The following is a 25,424-nucleotide window of genomic DNA, read 5'->3' on the forward strand; positions in this document are numbered from 1 at the left end:
AGCCCACGGCAGAAACAGAAAATAAAAAATAAATTTTGGCGTTCCAGTCCGTCCGGTCCAAGTCCAGCCAAGTAGTTCGACCTAAACCACTAGACTCCATACCTTACTATTTCTAAAGTCTACGTACCTAACAGAAATTATTCCGTCGCCACCCAAGCTTTCTTCTATTCTGCAAAACTTCTTAACGCTGTTCATATCATATCTCGTCATATTCGTCATCGTCATCCTCCCTCGTCCTTTCCCGCGCGGACCTAGATCTTTCTCCCCGCCCGTCTTAGTCCGTCTCGATACCTGATTACGTTAGCGCGCCGCTGTGTCCTACAGAGGTGCGTGCAGAAGGAGGTAGGTACATAAATAACATTATATAAATTATTGCAGGTGCTGCCCGCCGCCCGCCCACTGTCTACTACCCACTTCGTACCTACCTTCTCCGAACCCGTCTAAACAAATCTCCAAATCACAATCGCATCCAACAAACATTTCTCCACCACAACTCTAATAAACCTTCCTCCATTTTATCCATCACCCACTTCTACATACACTTTTACAAATCTCTCCTTACCTAGGTACTGACGAACACCCTTCCCTCCCCGCCATTCACATTCAAACCAAAATAACCAAAAACCAAAAAAAAAAAAAAAAACCACCTCTCCCCTCTACCTTCACCTGACACTATCGATTTAGTTCGATTCCTCCTCCCACCTAATCCGGACTGTTTCCAGCTTTGTCCCTTGCGAGACACAACGTTTCGTCCCGAAATTTTCTATCGCGCCACTGAAGCAGGTACAAAGTTTTCGGGTTCCGCTTAACCGTATAAGTCGCTCGTAGAATTAGCAGCATCTCTAATAAGAGGCAGCTTTTTCATTATTGAGCACCCCTCTTCTTGACCTTGTCGATAAGATCGCTTCTACCCAACCAGGCGCGCAAATTTCTTCATAACCTAGCGCAACCATGGCGACAAACGGCAACGTCACCCATACCGACCAATTCTCGGGAGGTCCTACTGCCACAACTTCCGGAGGCGTTGTTCCTTCTGCCGACCAAACAAGTACCACTAGCTCCAATAACAATCTTGGAAAGGATGAGGTCGCCTGGTTTTTCGTCGAGCAGTACTACACTACCCTCAGCAAAAATCCGGAGAAGCTTCACGTAAGTCCCGAACGCTTGCTACATTTATTAGAACGAGGTTTACTAATTATCTACCTAGCTATTCTATTCAAAGCGCTCTCAGTTCGTCTATGGTCTAGAGGCTGAGATCGCCAACGTTTCTGTCGGTAGACCGGTATGTTTCCCCAATAGCTACGGCGTGCCTACTAATTTTGTTCCGTACTAACGCGCTTCCATAGAACATCCAGGAGCGCATCAAGCAGCTAGATTTCCAAGACTGCAAGGTCCGTGTCTCCAACGTCGACTCTCAGGCCTCGTACGACAATATCGTCATTCAGGTGATTGGTGAGACTTCCAACAAAGCTGGCGACCCCAAGAAGTTCGTTCAGACTTTCGTCCTTGCTCAGCAGCCGTCGGGATACTTCGTTTTGAACGATATTCTTCGATACATAGACGAGGAAGGTGACGAGGAGCCGGCTGAGACTGCCCAGGAGGAGCTAATAGAGCCTGTGACCCAGGCTGCCCCGGCACCCAAGGAGGAGCCAGAAACACAGCCCGCGGCACCTACCGAGGAGCCTGCGTCATTCGATGCGGGCGTTGCCGGCAAGAAATTGGAGGATATGAGCGCGACTCCCGAAGACAGCACTCCGACCAACGGTGACGTAGTAGCCGAGACGGCCGCCAGTGAAACGCCAGCGGCCCCAGAGCCCGCCGAGGAGCCGGAAGCCAAGGATGCACCTGATCCCGAAGAGACGACACAAGAGATTGTGGAAGAAGACATTAAGGAGCCAGAGAAGCCTGCCGACCGAAGCCCGACCCCTGTTCAAGTACGCCAACCCCTCGCAAACACTACAGCAGCACCTGCGGCTCCGGTTCCGGCTCAACCACCCAAGCCCATGACTTGGGCCAGCCGAGTAGCTGCCGGTGCGGGTCCCCGACCTGTAGTGCCCCTTCCGACGAAGCCGGCAGCCCCTGCAGCCCCTGCAACAGCGCCGCAATCGCGCCCGGCAGCACCCACCCAGTCGGCAACAGCCCAAGCACCCGCTCCGTCCCAAAGCTCTGAGACCGCAACCCCGGCTACGCCTGCCAAAGAGACATCTACGGAGTGGCAGACAGCTGGCGGCGACTCGAAGCGACAGAATAAACCCCAGTCAATTTCCGGCCCCCAGACCGACAAGGATGGCACCATGGGATATGTCAAGTACGTCACGGAGAAGGTAAATAAGGACGAATTAAGGGCATCATTGGCACAGCATGGCGACTTGGTCTACTTCGACATCAATCGCCAGAAGGTAAGCCACCATGGCATGTTCAATTATGGTATATAGTCTAATATTTTGCAGAATTGTGCCTTTGTCGAATTCGCCACGCACGCAGGGTATCAAGCTGCTGTAGCTGCGAACCCGCATGTGATTGATGGAGAGAGTATCGTTGTGGAGCCCCGCCGTCCCAAAGCAGGCGCTTATGGTGGCAGCAACTACAATTCAGGGCGGGGAAACTTACAGAATCGCCCGGGAGGACGCGGAGGATTCGAAGGGCGGTCTGGCAGTCAGGGTGGACGAGGCAACTTTGGAGGACAGGGTCGTGGTAGGGGTGGCGGCGGTGCGCCTCGAGGCCGAGGTGCCTCTCAAGCTACGAACGCGTGAGAGTCCTAGTATTACGGTACGAGGTCTTACGAACTTTAAGTAGGCAAAGTGTGTATGTGGACTCGGAACTCCTAAGGAACCGGAAGTCGTCGCTGCCATGCCTTGGAAAAGCGTTAGACGCAGGATTTTGGAGTTTAGAGGTGGGGTGGTTTATGACTTGGACTCGAGCCTACACGGGCGTCTCTCGGAGGCGTATTCGAGTTGGTTTTAATTTGAGCACGCATATATCATTGCACCGTCATCCTGTTAGCTAATTATTCCCTCTTCTGCTTGGAGAGGGGGTTTGTACATTGATGGAAGGCTGGAAAAGTTGGCATTCATCTGCATGGGAGGAGTGAATGGGTGATATTGGGAAATTCAAGGGGCCAGATTTGTACAGTTGTACAATAGGGGCAAAGTGAAAAGACCTTTTTTTTTTCTTGAAAAAAAGACTGTGTACTACCTAGTGTAATGCTATGACTGGACGACTGGTGTTAATGGCGGTCTTGATCTTGCGTCCTTCATAGCTATGTGTCGGTACCGAATATGTATCTACAAGCTAAGAAGTTTCTGTTAAGACGAGTTACGTCATTGTATTGTTTTCTGAAAGATGGGTAAAAGGTACCTGTCAATAAAAAGTTATCTGATCTCAATATTCATATAATTCTCATTCAATTTCAAACGCTGTTTCACAATGGCCAATTCAACGGGTAGCCTCCCGAGCCGTGATAGGCGGATAATCTCGAAGGAGGTTGTTAGAATGTAAGATCTAGATCAGCTAGATAGATACGTGTAGCTTCGATACCCATGCCCACTCGCTTTTCCCGTCTTGTTGCATGCGGCAATACGCAGGTTGCCGAAATTACGCAGATCCTTAGTTAGCTGCCCTGCTTTGTCCCTCGAGCGCATATACGCCTCCAACCGCATCTATTTTGTCATATCGGAACGCAATGTCGTGGATGCATGTAGATTGGCCTTGTTTTTGTTTTCTGCCACCGGTTCTTTTTCAATGCAGAACTTATTAACTTCGTGGGGGTTCCAGTTAAGGGGAGTCAAATTCGGCTATTTGTATAGACTCTTGGTGTAACAACAAGACGCTTATTGAGCTGCACGCTGTTGCTTTTTTTATGCAATATATACCTACGTACCTTATATGAAGTAAACAAGACAGATACTTATTTTTTACTAAGGCATTTTTGTCGACTTGGAGAGCCTTGCCTCTAGTAGTGATATCCTATTTCCTCAGAACATAGATGCAATTACAAGAAATGAGATCATGATATCAGCTCTAATACGAAGTATATAGGTCCGCAAATATGAAAAGTATGCTGAATTTGCTGCTACTAATTGTAAAATGATATCTTATGTACATATAGCGATTATGTATGAAGGACCCAAAGATCAAGTTGATTCGAGCCGGTATAAACCAGTCGCCCTATACGCCGGAACACCATGTCTATGCATCATCTTCCCATCCCTCAGGACTTGTAGACTCGGAATGTAAGAGCCTGTATTCCGTACCAACACTAGAATTAATAAAAATTTACGGGTGAATAGTAATGCTTTTCACGGCTCGGCCATCTCGGATTCCACCGTCCTCGTCTCTTTGGCAAGGTCATCCACAACATCATCCATCTGGCTGTTAGCACCGTCGATGTCCTCGAAGACCTTCTGTAAGAGCGCCATGAGAGACTGCATCTCGGCGCGCTGCTTTTGGATATCGCTGAACAGCTTTGCGTTATGCGCTTGTACTGTTTGCAATTTTGCGTTAAGTTGCGATTGTTGCTGCGCCAGATGCGGCGCTAGATGTGCTGCTAGAATCTGGTCCGGAGGTAGCATATGCGGTCTTTCTGAGTTAGCTGGTTTTTGCCACTTGTTTAAAAGAAAAAAGAAGAAAAAATAAAAAAATAAACCAATACGTAGAGACTATTACATAAAAGAAAAAACGAAAAATAAAAAATAAAACGTACAACACCAGGGATTCGCTGGTCGTCACCGACCCAACTACTAATCTGGCGGTATCTGGCTTATCTATGGGAGAGCGGACGGGATCCCGAGTTTTCCAGATCCTATGGTCGTACGTGAAAGAAGAAGGTCTAATTGCGACTTATATGCGCAACAAAAGAGAAAGTAGAATATCCACTTACGGAACAGGCGCCTCCGACCCAACCACGCCGGCGTCATCCCTCCTGCGCTCGGCCTCGCTAACCAGGCTCTCGAGCTCGTTAAGCTTGGCCACCACGTTGCGGCCCTGCAGCACGGAATCGAATTCTTTCTGTTGGGACCTAGATGTAAGCATATATTCGCACGACTTTTCTTCTCTCTCTCTTTCTTTCTTTCTTGCTTTCCGTCTCTCGTACAAGAAATAATTTAGAAAGCGCATGCAAACAGAAAATAAATAAATATATATATACACCCCCCTATCCCTAATACTACGATACGACGACAGTAAACAAATCGCTGCGACTCACCTTGCACAGCGCACCCAAGCGGTCCACCATCTGCTTCTGGACGGCGCGCAGCACGGCAGGCGCCTGCGCGGCGATGGTCGGGTAGCATGCTGCAAAGTTGTCCCAGCTGATCTTGGACAGCGTGTGCGACAAGCTCGAGTCCAGCACCTGTTGGAACCGCGACGCCCGCGGCCCCGGAGTCAGCGCCGTGTGTCTCGCCGGCAGCGGGGGGGATGTCGGCGCCTGCTGAGAAGCTGCTGTTGTTTCTTGCCCGCTTGCTACTGCTGCCATTGCGGTTGGTTATAGCTTAGTTGGAGAGACAATTTGTCTGCTGGTCAGCCTATAGAGTGGTACGTTGGCGTATAATGGTATAGGACTAGTCCTTATGCAGGTGTGGAGGATGGGGATTGGATCACATGAAAATAATTAAATATGATGATAAGTTTGATAATACTGATTAGATACGCGCGATTCCATCTTGTGAACCGCGATTTTGGGTTGCGGTAGCTTATCGATACGTCGCGACCGCACGTGTACCTAATCGACTACGTTTTAGGTACAATGCTCTTATGAATTGCCCTCGCGGAATCGTTAACCTTTACGTCTAAATTTTAATCCCAAATTTGCATGTCAAAAAAGATCATAAATGATGGGAGTCCATTTCATTCTATTCGGGGTCATACATATTGTCATTCTGTAAGGTTCGTCCACTACAGTACAGTACACTAACACATAAAATAGAAACAATGGATCGGATATCGTGGGATATCATGCAAAACATCACCCACACTATCATGAGCCCTAATTCTCTCTAAACGTCATTATCTTTTAAGGGCATAAACCTGGCATTATATGCTGCCCCTTGAAATACATGCATCTTCATAGACCAGTTGAATCATCAAAGTAGACGCCAAAACTCCGAACAATGAGTGTAAGAAGGAGACCATAAAGAACCGCCAGGATGCTAGTCAAATTCAACGGTATCCGTAGGTCTCTGGTCTCTTCGCTCTTGGCGTCTTCTTCGTCTTCGATCTGCAGCTGATGGAGCTATTGAACCTGATGGGCCTGCTGGAGAAGGGGTTATTGCACTCCACGTCGCACGACTTGCCGCCGGAGTCTCCAAACTCGAAACGGTCGGTGCAGCTGGGGGTGGTCCGCCAGAAGGACCTGGCTGGCCAGAGTAATAGGCCGAATCTTTCCCCCCTCGTCTTCCTCCAGCAAAAACAGGCGTTGGTGGCGACATTGATTCGGAAACCAACCCCTCCGCTGCGGCTTCTTCTGCGGTTCTGCGCGAGCTAGAATCGCGTCGGTATCGTTGACGGCTGGGAGGCGCTTCGCTTTCCGAGAAAGTACTAATGGAATCCGATCTACCCCTGTGGCTACGTCGGTTTTGCGCCGCCGCTTCTTCCTGTGTAATACGTCGTAATGTGATGTTCCGATCCCGATCATCGTGATATTTCACCTTCACGCTTACTGGCTGGCTGGAAACCTGGCTACGATCCCTTCGATGACGATCTTCTTCCTCTGCGGCGAGACCCGCAGCGCTAGCAGCAGCCGCCATAGCAGCTTCTTCGGCATCTCTACGACGACGGGATTCATCCCGTCTATGTGTCCCATTTCCAGCAGATGAGAAAGACTCGGTGCCTGATCCTGGATGCAGGGGATGAAGAAGTCCGTGAGGGTCTGGTGGCATTGACGGCATCGAAACCGGGTCAGTAATAACACTCTTGGATCTCGACCTTGACCGGGAGTGCGAATGCGAGTGTGAGTGCGAGTGCGAATTCGAATGGGAGCCGGGAACAGAAACTGGCACTGGCACTGGTACTGGTACTGGAGGTGGACCACCTCGAGCACCAAAAGGTGGCATTGGTGGTCCGCTAACACTTGTTCCCGGAGGACGATCTTCAAACATTGACGATTCTGTGTCGTATGTCAAGGTTGTGGCGGTTGGAGCGGTAGGTGGTACCCGGCGTCGTGTTGATTTTGTTGGAGTACTGTATCCATCGCCTGTGTATTTTGACCCGCGATGCCCGTCCCGTCTCTCGTCCTCCATTTTCCGTCGTTCCTCGTCCGTTTGGCCATCTCCCCTCATCTTCTTGGCTAACCAACCTAATCCGATGGCAGCAAGAATGCCTTTCCCTGCTTTACTCTCCTCATCATCAACAGGTCGCCTTGACGGACTCACGTATGACGAATAGTCTGAAATGTAACTGCTCTCTGTAATCGGTGGTCGAGGATGAGATGCGCGCGGTGTCATAGGCTCGGTACCACCACTTAGAACCGTAGTAGCGGCAGGATGACCAGGGCCAGGTAGGAGTGGGGTGTGCGGTCTTGGGCGGGCGTGGAGCTCTGTCCGATCCTCGCTAAATTCACTCTCGGTATACCCGTCAGTAGCACTCTTCCGGACCCGGCTTGGACGGCTAAATCGACTGGGCGTGTCGGTCGCAACCGCAGAATATTCTTCGTCGCCGTATCTTCGCTTTTCTCTTTTATCTCGAGCACCTTTAACCAGCGCTCCAGCCCCGAGAAGCCCAGCTAAGCCAATTAACCAATTTGATATACCTCCTTCACGGCGATCGGACCTATCAGAGACCTTTTCATCTTCGAAGTAGCTCGCAGAGCCTCTCTGAGATGGGATCACCTCGGGTGGACGACTTCGTGGCTGCGATATGCTGGTACTTCGTTCTTCGTCTATTTCATGATTCTTTCTCCCTCGCAAAAGTGCCCAAAGGCCAGCTCCTGCGGCTAGCGGGCCCAACCATCCCATCCCTCGTCCAGACTTGCGTTCTGATTCTGTAATCCCACCTTCAGAACGCCCACCATGAATCATCAGGTCATCCCGATCGCGGTTGCTTTCGTGCCGCCAACTGAGGATGAAGTATGTCAGGAATAAGAACGCCATCCACACGGCATATAGAACGAAGGTAAATAAGGGAGACCCATAAAGCGTAAGTCCAAGGGGAACTTGAACGATTCCCAGGATTGCAATCGCTCGACCTAGCCAGCGATGAAGCATGAGTCTAAACGACTTTCTTCGAATATTCTTCACTATGCGGCCCCCGATGATTTGAACCAGAATCATGACATATATGGCAAGTCCAATTCCATGATGGGGATTCGTTAAGCTTCGACTCGGGCCCACGGCAAACCACCCGAGAACGAATACGACCGTACTGAGACCGACAGCAAGAATATTTAAATATGCGTGTAGCCGAATAAGAGAGCCATAGGGCCTAAATCGCGCGTACATAACCGCAGCCGGCACTATGAAGAGGAACGTTATAACGGCAAGAATACCATGGCCTGTTACCAATTGGTGGTATTGTTCTACTGTTGCAAAACGGTTGCCCATGCCTAGCAGAAGTTCAGATTTTGATAGATAGTACGATAGTGAGGAGTATCGGCTTACCATTGAATCGCATAGTTTCGAAGTTTAGCCCGGCCAGGTTCGGCAGCAGGAAAGTATTCTTGGTGAAGTCCCAAGTCCCGTCTCCTACCACCATCGTGTCCGACGCATAGGTCGCCGACCCGGGCGCCGATAGCGCATCGGCCGACGCCATGGCCGCGGAAATGCTCGTCGACGAACAGTTCGGTTAACGAACCTAGAAACACCACGAGGGAAAATCGGTAGGAATGCGGAATGCTAGGTTCTTAAGGACTTCGGAATGTATGGTTATCAACTACCCAGAATGTCGGAACAGATATGTTCGAACTTGGGTATGAAGCGGTGAGTTATAGCGGTATGAATAGCTAAAAATTAGTCCTATCCTTCTCATACGTTGTGTCGTAGGCCGGAAAAGCACCTCAAGCCAAAAAATAATAATAATAAATTTAAAAGGAAAGGGAAAATGTTGCTCTCTGTAAAAGTAAACCTAGGTACCTAATCACGAAAAAAGAGACATCTTGAGAGGTTGGATGGCTTTAGTGACATGGCACTGCAGATAACTATGTAAATTATCCACCTTCAGCTGGCCCTGCGTTGTTTTCACCGTCGGGTTGCGGGGTGACGAGCGAAACCCCTGCCTTCCTTGCCTTCCCAATCCCAACTTCGTCCCCACTCTAGCAATCTGGTAACGGCATGTAACGAAGCTACATGTACGTAGGTACCTATGTACCTAGATAGATACATATGTACTTTGTACAGATCGACTAGCCGGCATAGCCCGTATGGATGTACATAGGGCATACACTACGGAACAACGGGCTCGAAATTTACCGTTTCACAGTTATACCTATAGATCCACTATACCAGCCCGCCTGCCCGCCTGCCCGCACAGCTCGGCCCAACTAGAGAATTATCAGGTACCCCCGAAGAGATCCAATCCAGATCACAGGCTTTAACGGTTCCACGTAGAACCGACCTTTCTTGTTCAAGCTTAATTTGTGTTACTTGCAGTTGTTCTCCTCAACCTCCTTTAGTCCGCCGACAATATGTTTCTTTTGCACAATTACTTCTCAACTATCTACCCATAGCCAGGAACCATGTCGACCGTTCGGTTACCGTTCCTCTACCCGCATTTATTTCGGGTAGCCCGCTTCGGCGAGTCTTCAGCTCACGGAGCGAAGATCCGATGTCGCAAGTCTCCGAATAATAACCCGCGTATGGTGGCATTCTCATCTTCCACTCCGTCGAGACAGGCTGTCTTCGAGAGGCATGGTAAAGCCGTCGAGCCGTTGCCTGTTACGCCCGACGTTGTAAACCTCCCGGCGCCAGGCGCGGATCCCGCGAAACTATCGAGCTTCTCGAACGCGGAGCCGTCTAGCAAGGATGGTGCAAACAAGGGAAAGGAAGCGGCGCAAGAACCTCAAGCTCCAGAGGATAAAGTAACAAAAGAATCAGACAATGCCGAGGTTCCTCCACCAGGGGCGTCTGCAGTCTCCGGCTCCTCGTCTTCGAGTCCTCAGCAAGCTGCGACAGAAGCCAAGATGCAAGAAAGCGGTCCGATGGAAGCAGTGTTACATATGCCACCGCCCGAAACATATCACCATCCCCATCTATCAGCATCTCCTTACGTTCACCATTTCGACACCTACAGCCTTGTGAAGGAGTTGGAGGAAGGTGGGTATAGCAGGGCGCAAGCTACTACAGTCATGAAAGCTATTAGAGGACTACTAGCTCAGAATCTAGATGTCGCCCAAGAAGGATTAGTGAGCAAAAGCGACGTAGACAATGTAGGCGCAAGTCTCTAACTCGATCTCACATTGGCTGCTAATAGACTTGTATAGGAGACGTATTTGTTTCGCGCTGCATGCTCGGAACTCAGTGCTGAGGTAAAGAACAACAAGAGGGCTGCCGACGAGACAACACGTCAGCAGCGAACCCAGTTACAGCACGAAGTTGATATTTTGAGCCAGCGGATGACTCAGGATCTTATGACACTAAAGGATGATGTTAAGGGCATGTTCAACGACCGCCGGATGAACGTGAGAGAAGAGCAGAGGACGATGGAGAGCGTAGTTTGTCTTCCGCTATCCAGAACTCACCGCTACACCTGCTAATCATCGTCTTCTAAAGATCCAACAACTCAACCTGAAAATTAGCGTGACTCTCAACAGCGATTCCAGATCGGACATTGAGGGTCTACGCTGGGTGCTAATTCGTCGATCCGTTTTGGGTATAATTTTCATGGCGGTGTTAACTCTAGGGACTCTGCGATACGCAACATATGTCAAGCATGAGAGGCGGAAGGAAGCAGAGGAAAAGGCTCGGCGTACTGAAAGACTCAAGAATAGTCTAGGAAGGGAAGATCACGCTCCCCCTTTCGACGCGGCGGAAATTCTGGCGGCAAATTAAACCTTGATACCCGTGGGAATAGAATAGACAGCGATGACAAAAGAAAAATGACTTTCTCTCGACCTGTTTTCGCGAATTACGGAATATTTGTACAGCAATTCCTTAAACAACATGAAATCATACATAAATCATAAACTCCCGAGACCTATTAATAAACCTCAGCCGCCCCAAACGCCTTTGCGCAACCCAATGGAGTGTAGAGCAACACTAATTATCCAAGTCCAAATATTCTAATCTCTGTTGTTCTGAGTAGAGGGGTCCCTTTCCGCGGCTTTCCTTAGCCTTTCCTCTTGCCGCTTCCAGTGGCTTCCCTCCTCGTAGTCCTTGCTTATCTTCAACGCATTTCGTAACCGCTCGCTCTCCTTGATCTTCGCGTCGGCTAGTTCGTGAACTTGATGTGCCTTTAGTGGCTTCCTCGGTGCCGCGCCCCTATCGCCCTTGTTCATCTTTGCTTGCAGTTCTTTTCGTAAGGCGTCGCAGCGTTTATCAATCTCATCCTCGTCAACTCTACATATACCGCATTAGTCAGGTAGCAGCTCAAAGGCAAACTGGACGCGCAACTGATCAAACATACTCTTCGTCTTCTAGCTGGTCGCGTAATTCGAAGACCTTTACTTCGACTTCGCGCTTACGATCGTGCTCTAGGATCTCCTTGTCCGGTTGACGTTGCCGATGCTTGAAGCTATCGAGGTCTTTGGTGTTGTAGGGGGCTGCTCGATCGCGCGGCTTGAGGTGTGCTAGGTTTCGTTGGACATATCCAGATGTCCCACTTCCTCGGGGTGTCGATAGTCCAACATTATCAGACATGATTTCCGCTGGCGTGTTAAAATGTAGTATGGGCACAAATGGAGATGATGTAGTTAATTGAAGGTGAATACCTTATGTACCTAAGGTACCTAGATGTAGCTTTGTGAGCTAGAGGAAGGAAGGCGGTAAAGAGTGGCGGAAACGGAATGGTGGGGTTCATTTACGATCTAAGTTCCATAAGAGCTACCCTGAGGGTCGCAACTTTGTCCCCGCTATACGGTGGTGCCCCGCCATAAGTATGAGTCTAACATGCATTAGGTAGTATGAGTCGTCGCAAAGCAACTGTCAAATCAACCATGAGCTTAAAGATATAAATACTCAGGTACATTTTATTTATAATTGACATCATTTTCCTACTAAAATTTCGTCCATCTTCCAAAGTTTACAAATCCAACCAAAGCAATATCTTCAAGGACTTTATTTCAAAAACATAAACTATGCCTGCACCTACTACGGCACATTCTTCCTCGGGAACTGCAAGCTCGGCGCTGCAGTTCCCACCCATTACAAGAGATCATATAATCAACTGTTCGTATGATTCTTGGTTTTCCAAGTGAGTACCTAGATAGTATTGTTAAATTACCACTTCACGAATATATAACTTACAACCCAGTAGATATCGCATGTCATGCATCAAATCGCGTATCATACCCCTCTCATCCGAATTTATAGAGTATATCCGCGAGGACGGTATTATCCTCGCCGATGATGACGGGGCTGGGCCAGAGGACGACGAATGGGAATCGGCACCCTCAAGCTTCCGGCCACCCGTTGAGGAAGTTGACTCCGACTCTGATAGCGATGAGGATGAAGACGAGGAACCCAGATTGCCACCGAATCAGAGGTTTCCTGAGTTGCACCAAGTGATCAAAGACAAGATCGCAGAACTAGGCGGCGCGGTAGCACCGAAATTGAATTGGACCGCACCAAAAGATGCGGCTTGGATATCACCCCACCAGAACACTATCAAGTGTACAAGTCCTAACGACATATATTTACTATTGAAGAGTTCGAATTTTATCACTTACGACTTGGAGCACGCTTTTGACGACTGCACACCTACAAGCAATACTTCTACGGGAAACACGCCAGCTTTCAAGCCTGTGCTCGTGCTACGCTCATACTTCAATCCTCACACAGCCATGGAATTCCGCTGTTTTGTGAAACATAGGAACCTGATAGCAATCTCACAACGCGACTTACACTTCTACGAGTTCCTGAAGTCGTTACGACCCGACATCGTTGGACGGATCAGCCAGTTGTTCAACCACAAACTACGGTACACGTTTCCGGACGGCAACTTCACGTTCGATGTGTACATCCCAGAAGGCGAGGATGAGCCACTAAGTAGGGCGCGACTTATCGATATTAACGCCTGGGCTCCACACACAGACAGCCTACTCTTCGATTGGAAGGAGTTATTGGATATGGAGGTGCCTAGCCCAATGCTTGGAGTAGTCGGGGGGACCGAAGAAGCAGAGGCAGAAGATACGGACGAGACGTCGGGGGATGACGACGAAGACGACTTCGTACCAGAGCTACGACTTATCGAGAAGGAGGACCCTGCCGCGTTCAACTTCAGCTCGCCGCAGTACTCGGCGCACAAACTGCCGAAGGATGTCGTAGACGCAAGCTTGGCCGGAGAGGGCGGCATGCGGGATTTCGCGCGAAAGTGGAGAGAGATGACAGAGTACAGGGAGAATATTGCGAATTGGGAGACGAACGATAAAAATTAGGTTACTTAATGTAGTAATATCAAATCTTGTATAAGTACTCTTCTATAGTTAAGGTGCCTTTGGTAATATGCTTTCAATAGCATTTACTGCTGGATGTCTTTTATTTTAAGTAATATTATTTTAATAGTAATGGTATTTTAATAATAGTAAATTTTAGCCTTATTTTTTTAAAAAACTAATAAAAAAAACTAGCGTTTATAATTATATAATTAAATAATTAAATAATATATATTATATTTTATAAAGTTTTATTTTTTTAATAAAAAGCTTTTTTTTTAAGTTTAATTATGAGCAAGGCTAAATAGGCAGTAAGGGGCGGGCTAGGTAGGCAGTATATGCGCCATAATTGCATAAATAACGGGGTTGGCAAGTATTGCACAAGTACTACATGTATTCCCATACAAATTTACCTGTCCCCGCCCGTATCTTTTATGATAACCCTGCCAAATCTGCTAAACCTTCCAAATTTACCAATCTATCTAATATGCGCGCCTTTTTATTGGCCAGCCTTATATTTAATCAGATAGCCTCGCATAATACGGCCTTTTGATTGGCCAGCCAGCCAGCCTCATACATACATACATACATACATATCAGAGATCATTTAAAAAGACCTCGTTTCCAGCCTTTTTGCCTCGGAATGACTGCATGCGATCGTATAGTTTTTAACCGATGTATGCGACCGAGTAAAAGTAATTGAATAAAGACATACAGGCCTTGCATCGTTGTTAAATTGATTGAATTCAATCAGTGTAACATGAGGCTGTATCAGAGATGTGGTGTAAGGATAAGGATAAGGATAAGGATAAGGATAAGGATAAGGATAAGGATAAGGATATTGCCGGGTGGGCGGTGAAGAATTTAGCCAATGACAGGGCGTGCATCTTAGAAAGTTTGGGAAGTTGGGACTATTCCAAAAGTACATTTATCTCAGTAGCTCAGACTAGATTCGTTGAAAATCGGGCTTACGCCCGATTGCGCCACAGGCGCCACAGAACGCCTGGTCCGTGTAATTGTATCTGTGGGTTATGGGTGCGAGTTTCAACGAATTCTGGTCTGAGACAACTCGGGCGTTTTTGGCCACGTCAAAACAGGTCCTTTTAAAAATTAAACCTCATATTTACGATGACTTAATATCCAACAACAACGTACAAAATAGCTTCTATTTTTATGACTCGGGGCTAGTACTATGCTTTCTCTACCTTCCTATCTTTTTTTCATATTTATACGGCATCGCGTTGTAATATCGCAGGCCTCGACGTCTAAAAACACGTAATAATACCAAAAATAGTGTACCAACATCTACATCCGCGCGCTTGCACCCACAACCACGTCTGAAATACCTTCTATTTTTATAACTTAAAGCTTCCAATTCAATTGCTTAAGCTTTCTAGCTATTTTGCATGCCCGTACGGCATTGCGTTGTAATGTTATAGGCTTTGACGTGGTATATTCCCAAAAACGTTGCGACCGGTGTTGCGACCGGTGTTGCGGCTAATACGAGCTACTTTCAACACCCGGAAACATTCAAAACGCGTATATTTACTAATGATAAGGTTAGTAAATGTTTCAGATCAATTGAGACTTACTTTCAACGCGTTAATACTGTTGTTTTTAATATTGTTTTTAATACTGAATAATTTGATGTGGCAAAAATCGCCCGAGTTGCCTCAGACCAGAGATGCGAAATTCGTGGGGGGGGTAGGTTGGGGATGTGATTGGTTAAAAAAAGGTGTGGCGGGAGGGGTACAACGAAGTTCGCGTCACTGGTCTGAGTTCACTGAGATAAAAGTACATGTATACAATAATGAATTTGTATGGTGGGGGAGGTATTTAACGATACATGAAAGCCCCGCATACTGCCTACCTAGCCCGCCCCTTACTGCCTATTTAGCCTTGCTTTTAATTATAAGCTTTTTTATATAAGTAAAAATGGTAATATTAAACTTTTTAAAAAATGGTCTTGCCGGCGGTTTTTTCGTTATAATATATAATGTTATTTATAAATATATGTTATAATTTTTTCGTAAAAATAACTTTAACATCGTTAAAATAATTAAATTTAACCAAATTAATAAAAAACTTATGTAATATAAAATATATTATAACTGTGGTTTTTATACCAAGTTTTTAAAAGTAAAAAACCGTTAAACTTTTTCGTAAAAAATTAATTGTTTTTAAAAAAAAAATATTAACGCGTTAAAAATAAACGGTTGTAAATAAACGTTTTAATTTATTAAAAATCGTAATAACGGTAAAGTTTTTATTTATAACCATAAATTAACAATTAATTTATTAATTTACGTTTATTATTAAGTAATAAAAAATAATAATATTAAATAAAATATTAAGTTTTTTTTATATTTAATATTTATAACATCGGCGTAAATTATTTTAATGTTATAAAAAAAATATTTTAACTTTTTTATTTAATTAAAAAATATTAATAACGTTTATATAAAACTTTATAAACGTAAACGGTAAAGATTTATAAATACGTAAACATTTTTATGTTATTTACGTAAAAAAAATATAAATACGTTATAAAATAAATTACCGATAAATTTAATAAATTAAAAGTAATAATTTAAATATATTTATATTATAAAAAAATATAAAAACGTTATTTATACGTATTTAATTATAATAATATGTATAAAATAAATTAATATTATATATTTTTATTTAATGTTATTAACTGTTTTTTTATTAATTTTATTTTTAATATAATATTTAATTTAATATTATATAAAATTATAAAATAATTTAATTAATTATTTTAAACGTTAAATAAATTAAAAGTTATAATTAAAATGTAATTATTAAATGTAATAATTTTTAATTATAATAAATAATAAAAAAATATAATTAAAATAATATATTTTTTTATATAATTTTAATTTTATATTTTTTATATTAATAAAAATGTTATATTGTAAATTATTTACAAATAAATAATAATAAATAAAACTATTAATATAAACGTTAAAGTAAAAATTAAAGTTATAAAAAAAATATTTATTATTATAATTAATAATTTTATTTTTTAAAATATTATTTTTTTAAAAATTTTAATCGTTTTAATTAATTTAATAATATTTTTAACTTTAATAAATTATTTAAAGAAATTTTTTTACATTTATAAAAATATATTATTATATTAAAAATATATAATATATTTATAAAATAAAATTAATTTTAAAAATATTTAATATTAATTAATTAATAAATTTAATAAAAAATAACTGGTAATTATAAAATATTTTAAAAAGTATTATTTATTATATCGTATTAAATAAATAAATTATTATATTAAAAAATATTTTAACTTTAATATAAAAATAATATTTTTAATTAAATTTAATAATAAATTATTAAAAAGTTTTATTTTTAACAACCGTTTTAATTTATTATTAATTAATTAAATTTTTAAAATTATAATAATTAATATAAAAATAATTTATATATAAATAATTACTTGTAATAATTTTAAATAACGTATCGATTAAATAAACCGGAAATAATTAAAAAATGTATTTATAATTTATTTAATAACGGCAATTAAAAAGTTAAATGATATTTATTATAAAATTTTTAAATATTTATTTATTATAATATATTTTTCTTTTTTTTATAAATTATAATGTTTATATAAATTAAAAAATTAATATAAATTACCGTATTAATGTAAAATTTATAAAAATATTAAATTAATTAAAAAAAAATTAAATATTAAATTATTTTAAAAAAATAATTTTTATTTATAATAATATTTAAAACGTAATTTAATTAAAAATAAATTAAATTTTTTAATTTAAAAACCGTTAATTATTTTTAATTTTTATAATAAATTATTTAACGGGTTTATTATATTTAAAACGTTATTTACGATAAATAAACGTTAATAAAACTTTTAATCTTTTAAAAATTTTATTAAATAAATATTATTTTAATGGGAATAAATAAATAATAATGGTAAAATTTGTAATATTAATTAATTATTAATTAAATAAGTTTATATTTTAATAAATAATTTATGCGGTAAATTATTATAAAGTTAAAGTTTTAATTAAAGTTTTAATTAAAGTTTTAATTAAAGTTTTAATAATAATATTACAAGTAAAAAAAACATTTATAATAAAGGAAATATTTATAATAAAAAAAATATCCGTAAAAAACATAATATTAAAAAAAATATTTATGGAAAAAAAAATCTCCGTAAAAAAAAAAATATTATTAAATTTATTTATAATATTATAAAACGTATATAAAAACGATAATAAGTTATTATTAAAGTTTAAAAACTTTAAAAATAAAATCTTTTTATTAATTATTTTTTTAATATTAAAAATATTTTAAAAAAAGAAAAAAAAAATAAAAAAAACGTTAATAATATTAACGTAATTAATTTAATAAACGAGTAAAAATTAAAAGGTTTTAAAAAGTTTAAATAATTAATATATTAATAATTATATATATATTTTAATTTAAAAAAATTTAATTAATAAATTTATATATAAAAAAACTTATTTTTTTAATAATTTAAAATAATTTAAATAGTTTATTTTAATATAAATAAATTAATTAAAAAAAGTAAAAATGTTAAAAAAACGGTTAACTTTTTTAAATAAACGGTAAAAAAATAAAGTTAAAATTTATTATTATTAAAATATTATTATTATTAAAATAACATTATTTTTTATTTTTAAAAATTAATTAATAATAACGAAATAATGATTATAAAAAAATGATATTTATAACGTAAAACTTGTTTTTTTTTTATTAAATCATTATTATAAATTTTTTAAACTTAAAATTAAATAAAAAAATAAACTTTATACACGATAATTTAAATAAACGTGTTAAACATGTAAATAATTAATATAAGTTTAAAAGTATAATTTATAATATATAAATAATTATAATATTATATAAAATTAAATAAATATATATTTTTAAAATTTATTAAAACGGAAAATTTTACAAACGTAAATATTTAATTTAAAAAAAATAAATAAAAAAAGCATAAAAATAACCAACCTTTTTTAACAACATTTATAAAGGTTTTCATGGAGAAATAAATAATGCCTTACTAATACTTAAGTTTAATTTTCCTGATTTAAATAAAGATGAGTTTGTCATACACCGATCAATTAAAAGCAAGTCATATCTATAATATATGACGAGTACTCGAGAAATCTTAAACAAAATCGTCGTCGAAATCTTATCCATAACATATCAATAATCTACTAATAGTTATAGCAACCGAAGCAATTCATAGAATCATAAACCAGGCCTAGAGAACCCTCATGAAGCTCGTTAATATCCTTGAAATAACCCCCCCCCTACAAAAACCCGCATCATTCTCCCTCTTTTCACATTAAGGTATGTGCCTGAATTGCCTGCCTGGAATATACCACCCGAAGCGCTATTCCTGATTCTAGGTCCTTAACTCCCGGCAAAACTTGACTTGCTAAACCCCTCACATAACAACACAACAATCTCCCAGCTTGCGCACAAACTTCGACAGCAGCCGCTCCAACTCGTCGGGCTGTTCCTGTTCCTGCTGCTGCTGCTGCTGCTGGGGGTGGTGCTGCGGCCGGCCCCCCTGGTGATGCTGCGGCTGTCCGCCACCGTACCCGTGCTCGCCGTGCTGGGCCGGCGGCTGTTGGGGGAGCGGTGGGATTACGGCCTCGCCGCCTTGAAGGTTGACTGCTTTTGTGTAAGTACCTAGACACATATATCGGCACCGTGGATTTGAGTTTGGGTTTGGGTTTGCGACGGCTTGATCGGGGCGTTACGTACCGTAGATGCGGCCCGTATTGTCCTCCGTCGCGTACTGCAGCCCCAGCTCGCGGCACACCTGCTCCACGCGGGGCTTGAGCTTCTGCACGTGGTCGGTGCTGTGGTTCCCCTTGCCTACGATGCTGTGTCGGCTCTTAGCTTTGGATTCTAGGGGCTATTTTACTTTTACTTCTTCTTTCTCCTTTCTCTCCTTAAGGGGGGAAAGGAGAGGGAGTAGTTGGGTTTTGTGGAAAGAGAAGGCACACGTACACGTGAAGATGCGTCTGCCCCTGCTTCTGGGCATAACGGATGCGGCGCTCGAGGATATCCTCCGCCTCCTCGACGAACTGGCCGTGCAGGTCGATGGTGTCATCGGCGACGCGGGCCGTCGCGTTGTTCTCCCGGAAGATGTACTCGCTGGCCTGGCGGTTGTACTCGTCCATCTTAGCGGCGTGCCGCTTGCCCTCGTTACTCAGCTCCTTGGCCTCGGCGCCGTCGCCGCGCTCGTACGCCTGGTGCGCCTGTGCATTTGGGGTAGGCGGTTAGTGTGGCGCGCGTAAAATCCTTCGGTGTCATCTCGGTGAAGGTAGGATGCTTATGTGTATATCTAGGGTAGGGAGGAGGAGGAGGGGTAACCGTGTGGGTGGGTATGAACATTATATAGAAGTAAGGAATGAAATATGTATAGGTATAGGTATAGGTATAGGTATATAAAACGTAGATATATACCCGGTCGAAACAGCTGTTCCGTTTCGCGGCTTCCGCCCGCGCTAAGTCTCGGAGCCGGTCATATTCGGCTTCGGCGTCATTGCTCGGACTGTGGTTGAAGGCTGCAGCGGCAATGCCAGTAGTATGTAAGCTTGTGAATTGATAAACTACCTAGGTACGATTGGATTGAAGCCTAACGTGGGGTGTTGCGTCACTTGGGACGGTAGACAGGGGATAGAATTGCTATGATATGGTGGTATACATAGGTATTCATGTAGTAGCTATGCAATGTATACATACCTCCGCCTCCTAATCGCGTTAAGGGAATGGCCATTATGCTAGTTGTATATCGCGGTGAGCGAGGGAGAACGGTGCAATTAGAAGCTCGGCGTGTATAGGCGGTCTAAGCTTGGGGCACTTGCACGTATCGGCGACAGCGAGCGCTTGAGCCTCAAGTCGAAAAAAAGGGATAATAATCAACAGGTAATTTTACTTTTTTGCGAACAAAAGCTTGATTGAGCTAGCAGTGCGAAGTAGGGCGTACGGCGATCTGCAGCCGTTCCCAAGCCGGCTACGTTACCGTTGGTGGCTGGGAAAAGGCTGACTTCTTTTTGTTTTGCGTGCCACGCATCTAGAAATTTACCTAAAACCTGATTCGCGGGACTCGAAAAAATGGATGCCATAGAAGAAACAACTTTTAATTAGGTACATGCCTCTCCTATACAAAAACATCTATGCAATAGGTAGATATTCTAGTAATTCTTGGTATTTGAAAGTTGGCCTATAGTCTTTCTTTACTCGGGGGACTACATGCAGAAGACGGCCTATCATCGAGTTACGCTACCGAATTAACGAGACATCTCTCTAATTTACTGCTTAAACCTCCTGCAGGATGGCTGTAGGATTGTAGGCTTCGGTACTAGGTATCTAATGTATCAATCCGGCACAGATTGCATGCCCCTGGCAGTATGGGGTGGCTCAGCTTATAGGGAAATGCAACCTTAAAGTTGAAGCAGTATAGATGTTTCGACGCTGTTGGCTTCCAGAAGGTTTCTTTGTTCATGCATTCAGGCATGATCCTTCTCAAACCTGGGAGATCAGAACAGCCTTGTATGATGCATTGAAGCTTGGAAGTATGCTGGAAGTATGCTTCCGCATGCGCTGCGCATAGGTCAAGTTCAGCTGAGGCAAATTCTGGTAATACCATCCATATACGTAGTAGAATTTTGCTCAAGCCTCATATTATTAGTCACTTTGGACCGGATAGAGGTTTTGTTTATATTAGGTACCTAAGCTGAGCTGAACTTGATCTAAAACAAAGCTGCGCGTTTCTCTTGCAAGGATAAACTTGTACAAGAAAATGAAGCCAAAATCTCCGTCTCGGCCTAGACTCGGATTGAACACGAAAAAAATCGCTGAGCCAGAATAGCGTCATCTAGCCGCAATGGCGCAAATTGTAACCCAGCGACCTCGTGGCAATGGAGTAGGTAGGTCTGGGCTGGTATGGCTGGTCCGGGCTTCACCCAAGATTATTTGAGAATAGGGGAAATTGTTCCGAACAAGCTGGGACGACATTGATGCATTATACAAATGAGAGGTAGGTATTACGCCTTGTCAGCCTACCAACTTACATGGTACACCAAACCTCTTTTGGGGGGGGAAATACCTATGTCGTGGATGGGCGAATCTTCCCATTACTCCGATACATCATCCATGTACATCTTAGCGTAGAAGTGATAACTCATTGATGCGAACTTGGGAAAATTTACAACATGGACGGACCATGGACGAATGTGGACTGGTGTCAGGGGGCTATTACCTATGTATCTACCTATCTGATCTGATGGATCGACTTCTCGCGTGGTCGGCATGGTTCATATCACCAGGTCGAGATATATGAGCATTGGATATATATCATTGTTGTTGTTTGAGAAGTTTCAGAGGGTTGAATGGAAGATGTGATGCATTTTGAAACTTAAAATGATCCTACTATTTGGAGGGGGCTTAAGCGTAATAATGCCCCTTTTATAGGTGGTATCGTGGAGGAGGTGATCTTAAGTTGTTCTAATGAGATTATAACATTATAACGCTCATATTACCTATTACCTATGTCTACCTCTATACTTGCTGAAACTGTATATTCAAGCCTTGTCTTATTTTATTATGATTTTAAAGTTAATGTTGATGTTGAATACTCTTGGTTTTCGTTATCAATACCTGGTAGGGTAGTCACTTTATACTGTGCACGGTCTAAGGCGGGTCTTTTAAAATATTGATTTCAAGGCGACAGGCTAACCGGGTCAAGCATGATAGTCCGAATTAGACATGTTAGTTACGTAGGTAGGTGATCTTCAAGAGATATAACCTAGGTAGCAATTAATGAAGCCATTACTTTAATATATATACGGAATAAAACAGTCCTATATGTAAAAGATGCTTAAGACGCAACTATTTATTCCGAGTTAGCTCTTACGTATACCTGATCACGTTTCAGCCCATGGATCACACATTGAGATGACAAGGCTTGTCCTACATAACATGTCAGACCATATTATGCACGTTGCTATTTACATCTTTTTCTTTGCGCGAAACCGACGATCTGGTGGAGCCAACCCGCTTGCTTATGAGGATCCTGGGGAAACGGCTCGACTTTTATCTCGTATACTTCTAGAAGCATTACCTACCTAATGCAGCTCCTAGTAGTTTATCAGTTTAGGTATATCAAGGCCGATTAGAAAGGCCGAAAACCTGTCTTAGCTGCGCGTTTGTTTCAGTGCTCACGTAAGGCGAATTGTTGCTGCATACAATACATTGTCCTACGGATGTGTCGATGCGTGTGCAATTCGAGATGGAGGCAATCTATTCGCTCCGAAGCCTGGAAGACCTAGACAGACCTGCAGATAGTGGGTGACAGTGGATGGACCTGCAGTCAGGTTAGGACAGGGGTCCGGAGCGTCCAGAGCATCCTGATATGCCATTGTAATCTACTACCGCATCCACTAAGAAACAATTGATTCTAGGGCACGGACCACGTACTATATTTGGTATGACCTAAACTATATACGGCCGTGGCTTTTTTAGTAAATATTACGAAAATCTCACGAAAAAAATCAACCTTTTATAAGGATTATTATAAATAATATAAAATAATATAAAATATTTTAATTTATTTATTAAAAATAAAATTAATTTTTATTATTATTATTATTATATGTTAAAGTAAAAAACGAAAATTTATTATTTGGAATAATTATATATTATTAAAATAAATTTTTTAAATTTACCGTATTTATTTTTATTAATAAAAACTTAAAATTATTTTATTTTTAAAAAATTATCGTATATTATTAAAAAGTAATAAAATAAAAGAATATATATATTTAAAACGTTTATTAAATGGTATATTTATTATTAAAAAAAGTTTTAAATAATTGTATTTAATTAAAATTTAAAAATATTTTTTAATAAAAAATTTATAATTTATATTAAATTGGTAAAATAAAAAATATAAGTTATTTAAAAGTAAAAAACTTATAATTAAAAAATATTTATTATAATAATTTTTATTAAAAAATTAATTATAAGTTTAATTTATAACCGTTTATAAAATTTATAAAATAATTATATAATATTGGTTTTAAAAGAAATTTTAAACGTTATTTTAAAATTTATACTTTTAATATTTTTAAATTTTTGTTTTTTTAAACGGTTAATTTATAACTTTTTTTTAAAAACATTAAATTATAAAACATTAAATTATTTATATAGTTTTTAAATTTTTTAATAAAATAATAAAATATACGAATAATTTTTTTTAATATATTTAAAAAGTTTTTTATAAAATAAATTTTATTAATATAACTTTATTTAACAATTTTATTATTAATTTTACTTTTCGCCGATTTTTTTTCAAATTAATTTTTAATATAAATAAAACTTTTTTATTGTTTAAATTTTTTAAAAAATATATATATAATTTAAAAAAAATTAAATTAATAATTGAAAAAATAAATAAAAATGGTTAAAATAAAAAACAAATTATTTTAATATTATATATTTTTATAAATAAATTAATGTTTTTACGTTTTAAAATTATTTTTTATAATAAAAGTATTATTAAAAAAAAAAAGTAACAGTTTTATTATTTAAACGTTATTATTAAATTTAATAATATAACGTATAATAACAAGGTTTTATTTATATAATAAATTAATAAAAAGTTATTTTTATATATTAATAATAAAAAAGTTTTATTAATTATAAATGTAATTATATTTTATAAAATTAAAAATTTAAAATTAAAATTAAAAAACAATAATATTGTTATAATAATAATTTCGTTAAAATTAACCTTTTATTTTTAATTTTTTAACGTTATTATTAATAAACCTTTTAAAAAAGTTTTTTAAAAAAAAATAAAATTATATTTAAATAAGTTAAAAATTATTAATAAACTTTTTAAAAAATAAACTTTTATAAATAAAAAAATTATGGTTATTTACGTTATTAAAAAATTGTAAAAATGTTTTAAATAACTTTATAATAAAATTTTAATTAAAATTTTTTTTATTTATATTAAAATAATTATCCATTTGTTTAAAAATAAAAATAATTTAATTTATATTAAAAAAATTAACTTATTTTTATTATACTTTAATAATTGGTTTATTTTTTACTTAATTAAAAACTTTTAATATAACGTAATATTAAATAAATTAAATAATATTAAAATATTAATTACTATTAAAAAAGCTTTAATGTTATTACGTAATTTATACCGTTTTTTAAAAAAGGTTACATTAATAAAACTTTATTGTTAACGTTAATTTAAAATTAATGGAAATAAAGTTAAATTAATTAAACGTTTAAAAAAATAAAATAAAAAACATTTTTTTTAAAAGATTTTTATAAAGTAAAAAACGGTTATAATTAATTTAAATAAAAATTTAAATGTGTTTAAAATAATAAATTTAAATTTATTAAAACTTTTTTCCTTTTAAACTTTTAAATTTTCAAAAGATTAAATAAAATTTTAACTTTAAAAAAATATTTTATAATAATCTTTTTAAATTTAATAAATTCCAAAAAATTATTTAATATATTAAATATTTTAACTTTTAATTCTTATTTTTTATATATTTTATTTATATATAATTTTTATTTATTTTTATAAATTTTTTTTTAATTATTATATATACGTTTAATTATTAATTAAACGTATTTTTTAGTTTATAAATATAATTTAATATAATAACGCGTTTTTTTTATAATTTAATTATAATAAATTTTTTAAAAGTTGTTTATAAATATTTTTAAACTTAAATATAAAAAAAGGGATATGCGGTATTATAATGTATATATATTATAAAAGTAAAAATAATTAAATTTTAAAATTAACTTTAAAATATTTAAA

At 39.2% G+C, this 25,424-nt stretch overlaps 8 protein-coding genes across 8 annotated transcripts; 4 read left to right on the plus strand and 4 right to left on the minus strand.

Annotated features, from left to right (window-relative positions):
• Window positions 1–697: 697 nt before the first annotated feature.
• Window positions 698–3,405, plus strand: F4817DRAFT_307758 (uncharacterized protein). Its single transcript, XM_049299874.1, has 4 exons — window positions 698–1,149; window positions 1,208–1,282; window positions 1,347–2,399; window positions 2,451–3,405. The coding sequence occupies exons 1-4, from the start codon at window positions 952–954 to the stop codon at window positions 2,751–2,753; spliced, it is 1,629 nt and encodes a 542-aa protein (XP_049153941.1). The 5' UTR covers window positions 698–951; the 3' UTR covers window positions 2,754–3,405.
• A 634-nt stretch (window positions 3,406–4,039) lies between these two features.
• On the minus strand, window positions 4,040–5,631 carry F4817DRAFT_353451 (Nnf1-domain-containing protein). Its single transcript, XM_049305378.1, has 3 exons — window positions 5,204–5,631; window positions 4,880–5,007; window positions 4,040–4,578 (listed from the first exon to the last, which is right to left on the minus strand). The coding sequence occupies exons 1-3, from the start codon at window positions 5,471–5,473 to the stop codon at window positions 4,299–4,301; spliced, it is 678 nt and encodes a 225-aa protein (XP_049153942.1). The 5' UTR covers window positions 5,474–5,631; the 3' UTR covers window positions 4,040–4,298.
• A 134-nt stretch (window positions 5,632–5,765) lies between these two features.
• Window positions 5,766–9,151, minus strand: F4817DRAFT_307837 (uncharacterized protein). Its single transcript, XM_049299876.1, has 2 exons — window positions 8,592–9,151; window positions 5,766–8,536 (listed from the first exon to the last, which is right to left on the minus strand). The coding sequence occupies exons 1-2, from the start codon at window positions 8,740–8,742 to the stop codon at window positions 6,147–6,149; spliced, it is 2,541 nt and encodes an 846-aa protein (XP_049153943.1). The 5' UTR covers window positions 8,743–9,151; the 3' UTR covers window positions 5,766–6,146.
• A 255-nt stretch (window positions 9,152–9,406) lies between these two features.
• Window positions 9,407–11,230, plus strand: F4817DRAFT_307857 (uncharacterized protein). The gene is made up of 3 exons (XM_049299878.1): window positions 9,407–10,354; window positions 10,409–10,639; window positions 10,698–11,230. Exons 1-3 carry the CDS (start codon window positions 9,665–9,667, stop codon window positions 10,974–10,976), a joined length of 1,200 nt encoding a protein of 399 aa, XP_049153944.1. The 5' UTR covers window positions 9,407–9,664; the 3' UTR covers window positions 10,977–11,230.
• On the minus strand, window positions 11,092–11,947 carry F4817DRAFT_307850 (cwf21-domain-containing protein). The gene is made up of 2 exons (XM_049299877.1): window positions 11,551–11,947; window positions 11,092–11,483 (listed from the first exon to the last, which is right to left on the minus strand). The coding sequence occupies exons 1-2, from the start codon at window positions 11,781–11,783 to the stop codon at window positions 11,207–11,209; spliced, it is 510 nt and encodes a 169-aa protein (XP_049153945.1). The 5' UTR covers window positions 11,784–11,947; the 3' UTR covers window positions 11,092–11,206.
• A 62-nt stretch (window positions 11,948–12,009) lies between these two features.
• On the plus strand, window positions 12,010–13,614 carry F4817DRAFT_353458 (D123-domain-containing protein). The gene is made up of 2 exons (XM_049305379.1): window positions 12,010–12,336; window positions 12,400–13,614. The coding sequence occupies exons 1-2, from the start codon at window positions 12,221–12,223 to the stop codon at window positions 13,517–13,519; spliced, it is 1,236 nt and encodes a 411-aa protein (XP_049153946.1). The 5' UTR covers window positions 12,010–12,220; the 3' UTR covers window positions 13,520–13,614.
• Window positions 13,615–13,836: 222 nt separating this feature from the next.
• On the plus strand, window positions 13,837–14,102 carry F4817DRAFT_353459 (uncharacterized protein). The gene has a single exon (XM_049305380.1). The coding sequence runs from the start codon at window positions 13,855–13,857 to the stop codon at window positions 14,044–14,046; it is 192 nt and encodes a 63-aa protein (XP_049153947.1). The 5' UTR covers window positions 13,837–13,854; the 3' UTR covers window positions 14,047–14,102.
• A 4,530-nt stretch (window positions 14,103–18,632) lies between these two features.
• Window positions 18,633–20,907, minus strand: F4817DRAFT_353465 (Smr domain protein). Its single transcript, XM_049305381.1, has 5 exons — window positions 20,312–20,907; window positions 20,033–20,133; window positions 19,574–19,824; window positions 19,325–19,446; window positions 18,633–19,231 (listed from the first exon to the last, which is right to left on the minus strand). Exons 1-5 carry the CDS (start codon window positions 20,343–20,345, stop codon window positions 19,002–19,004), a joined length of 738 nt encoding a protein of 245 aa, XP_049153948.1. The 5' UTR covers window positions 20,346–20,907; the 3' UTR covers window positions 18,633–19,001.
• Between the last annotated feature and the right edge of the window lie 4,517 nt (window positions 20,908–25,424).

This window comes from Daldinia loculata (assembly GCF_022478755.1).
Source record: "Daldinia loculata strain CBS 113971 unplaced genomic scaffold F4817scaffold_95, whole genome shotgun sequence".
NCBI classification, from domain to species: Eukaryota; Fungi; Ascomycota; class Sordariomycetes; order Xylariales; family Hypoxylaceae; genus Daldinia; species Daldinia loculata.

Excerpts from the sequence above, each read along its gene's own strand:
- F4817DRAFT_307758 (XM_049299874.1), top strand. The coding sequence starts at position 952 with ATGGCGACAAACGGCAACGTCACCCATACCGACCAATTCTCGGGAGGT. Across the intron at positions 1,150-1,207 it reads AAAATCCGGAGAAGCTTCAC|CTATTCTATTCAAAGCGCTC; the intron begins GTAAGTCCCGAA and ends TTATCTACCTAG. Across the intron at positions 2,400-2,450 it reads TCGACATCAATCGCCAGAAG|AATTGTGCCTTTGTCGAATT; the intron begins GTAAGCCACCAT and ends AATATTTTGCAG.
- F4817DRAFT_353451 (XM_049305378.1), bottom strand. The coding sequence starts at position 5,473 with ATGGCAGCAGTAGCAAGCGGGCAAGAAACAACAGCAGCTTCTCAGCAG. Across the intron at positions 5,008-5,203 it reads GCTTGGGTGCGCTGTGCAAG|AAAGAATTCGATTCCGTGCT; the intron begins GTGAGTCGCAGC and ends AGGTCCCAACAG. Across the intron at positions 4,579-4,879 it reads GGGTCGGAGGCGCCTGTTCC|ACCGCATATGCTACCTCCGG; the intron begins GTAAGTGGATAT and ends TAACTCAGAAAG.
- F4817DRAFT_307837 (XM_049299876.1), bottom strand. The coding sequence starts at position 8,742 with ATGGCGTCGGCCGATGCGCTATCGGCGCCCGGGTCGGCGACCTATGCG. Across the intron at positions 8,537-8,591 it reads CGAAACTATGCGATTCAATG|GCATGGGCAACCGTTTTGCA; the intron begins GTAAGCCGATAC and ends AACTTCTGCTAG.
- F4817DRAFT_307857 (XM_049299878.1), top strand. The coding sequence starts at position 9,665 with ATGTCGACCGTTCGGTTACCGTTCCTCTACCCGCATTTATTTCGGGTA. Across the intron at positions 10,355-10,408 it reads GCAAAAGCGACGTAGACAAT|GAGACGTATTTGTTTCGCGC; the intron begins GTAGGCGCAAGT and ends AGACTTGTATAG. Across the intron at positions 10,640-10,697 it reads AGAGGACGATGGAGAGCGTA|ATCCAACAACTCAACCTGAA; the intron begins GTTTGTCTTCCG and ends CGTCTTCTAAAG.
- F4817DRAFT_307850 (XM_049299877.1), bottom strand. The coding sequence starts at position 11,783 with ATGTCTGATAATGTTGGACTATCGACACCCCGAGGAAGTGGGACATCT. Across the intron at positions 11,484-11,550 it reads GACCAGCTAGAAGACGAAGA|AGTTGACGAGGATGAGATTG; the intron begins GTATGTTTGATC and ends CGGTATATGTAG.
- F4817DRAFT_353458 (XM_049305379.1), top strand. The coding sequence starts at position 12,221 with ATGCCTGCACCTACTACGGCACATTCTTCCTCGGGAACTGCAAGCTCG. Across the intron at positions 12,337-12,399 it reads TATGATTCTTGGTTTTCCAA|ATATCGCATGTCATGCATCA; the intron begins GTGAGTACCTAG and ends ACAACCCAGTAG.
- F4817DRAFT_353459 (XM_049305380.1), top strand. The coding sequence starts at position 13,855 with ATGCGCCATAATTGCATAAATAACGGGGTTGGCAAGTATTGCACAAGT.
- F4817DRAFT_353465 (XM_049305381.1), bottom strand. The coding sequence starts at position 20,345 with ATGGCCATTCCCTTAACGCGATTAGGAGGCGGAG. Across the intron at positions 19,825-20,032 it reads GGAACAGCTGTTTCGACCGG|GCGCACCAGGCGTACGAGCG; the intron begins GTATATATCTAC and ends CCAAATGCACAG. Across the intron at positions 19,232-19,324 it reads CAATACGGGCCGCATCTACG|TCAACCTTCAAGGCGGCGAG; the intron begins GTACGTAACGCC and ends ACACAAAAGCAG.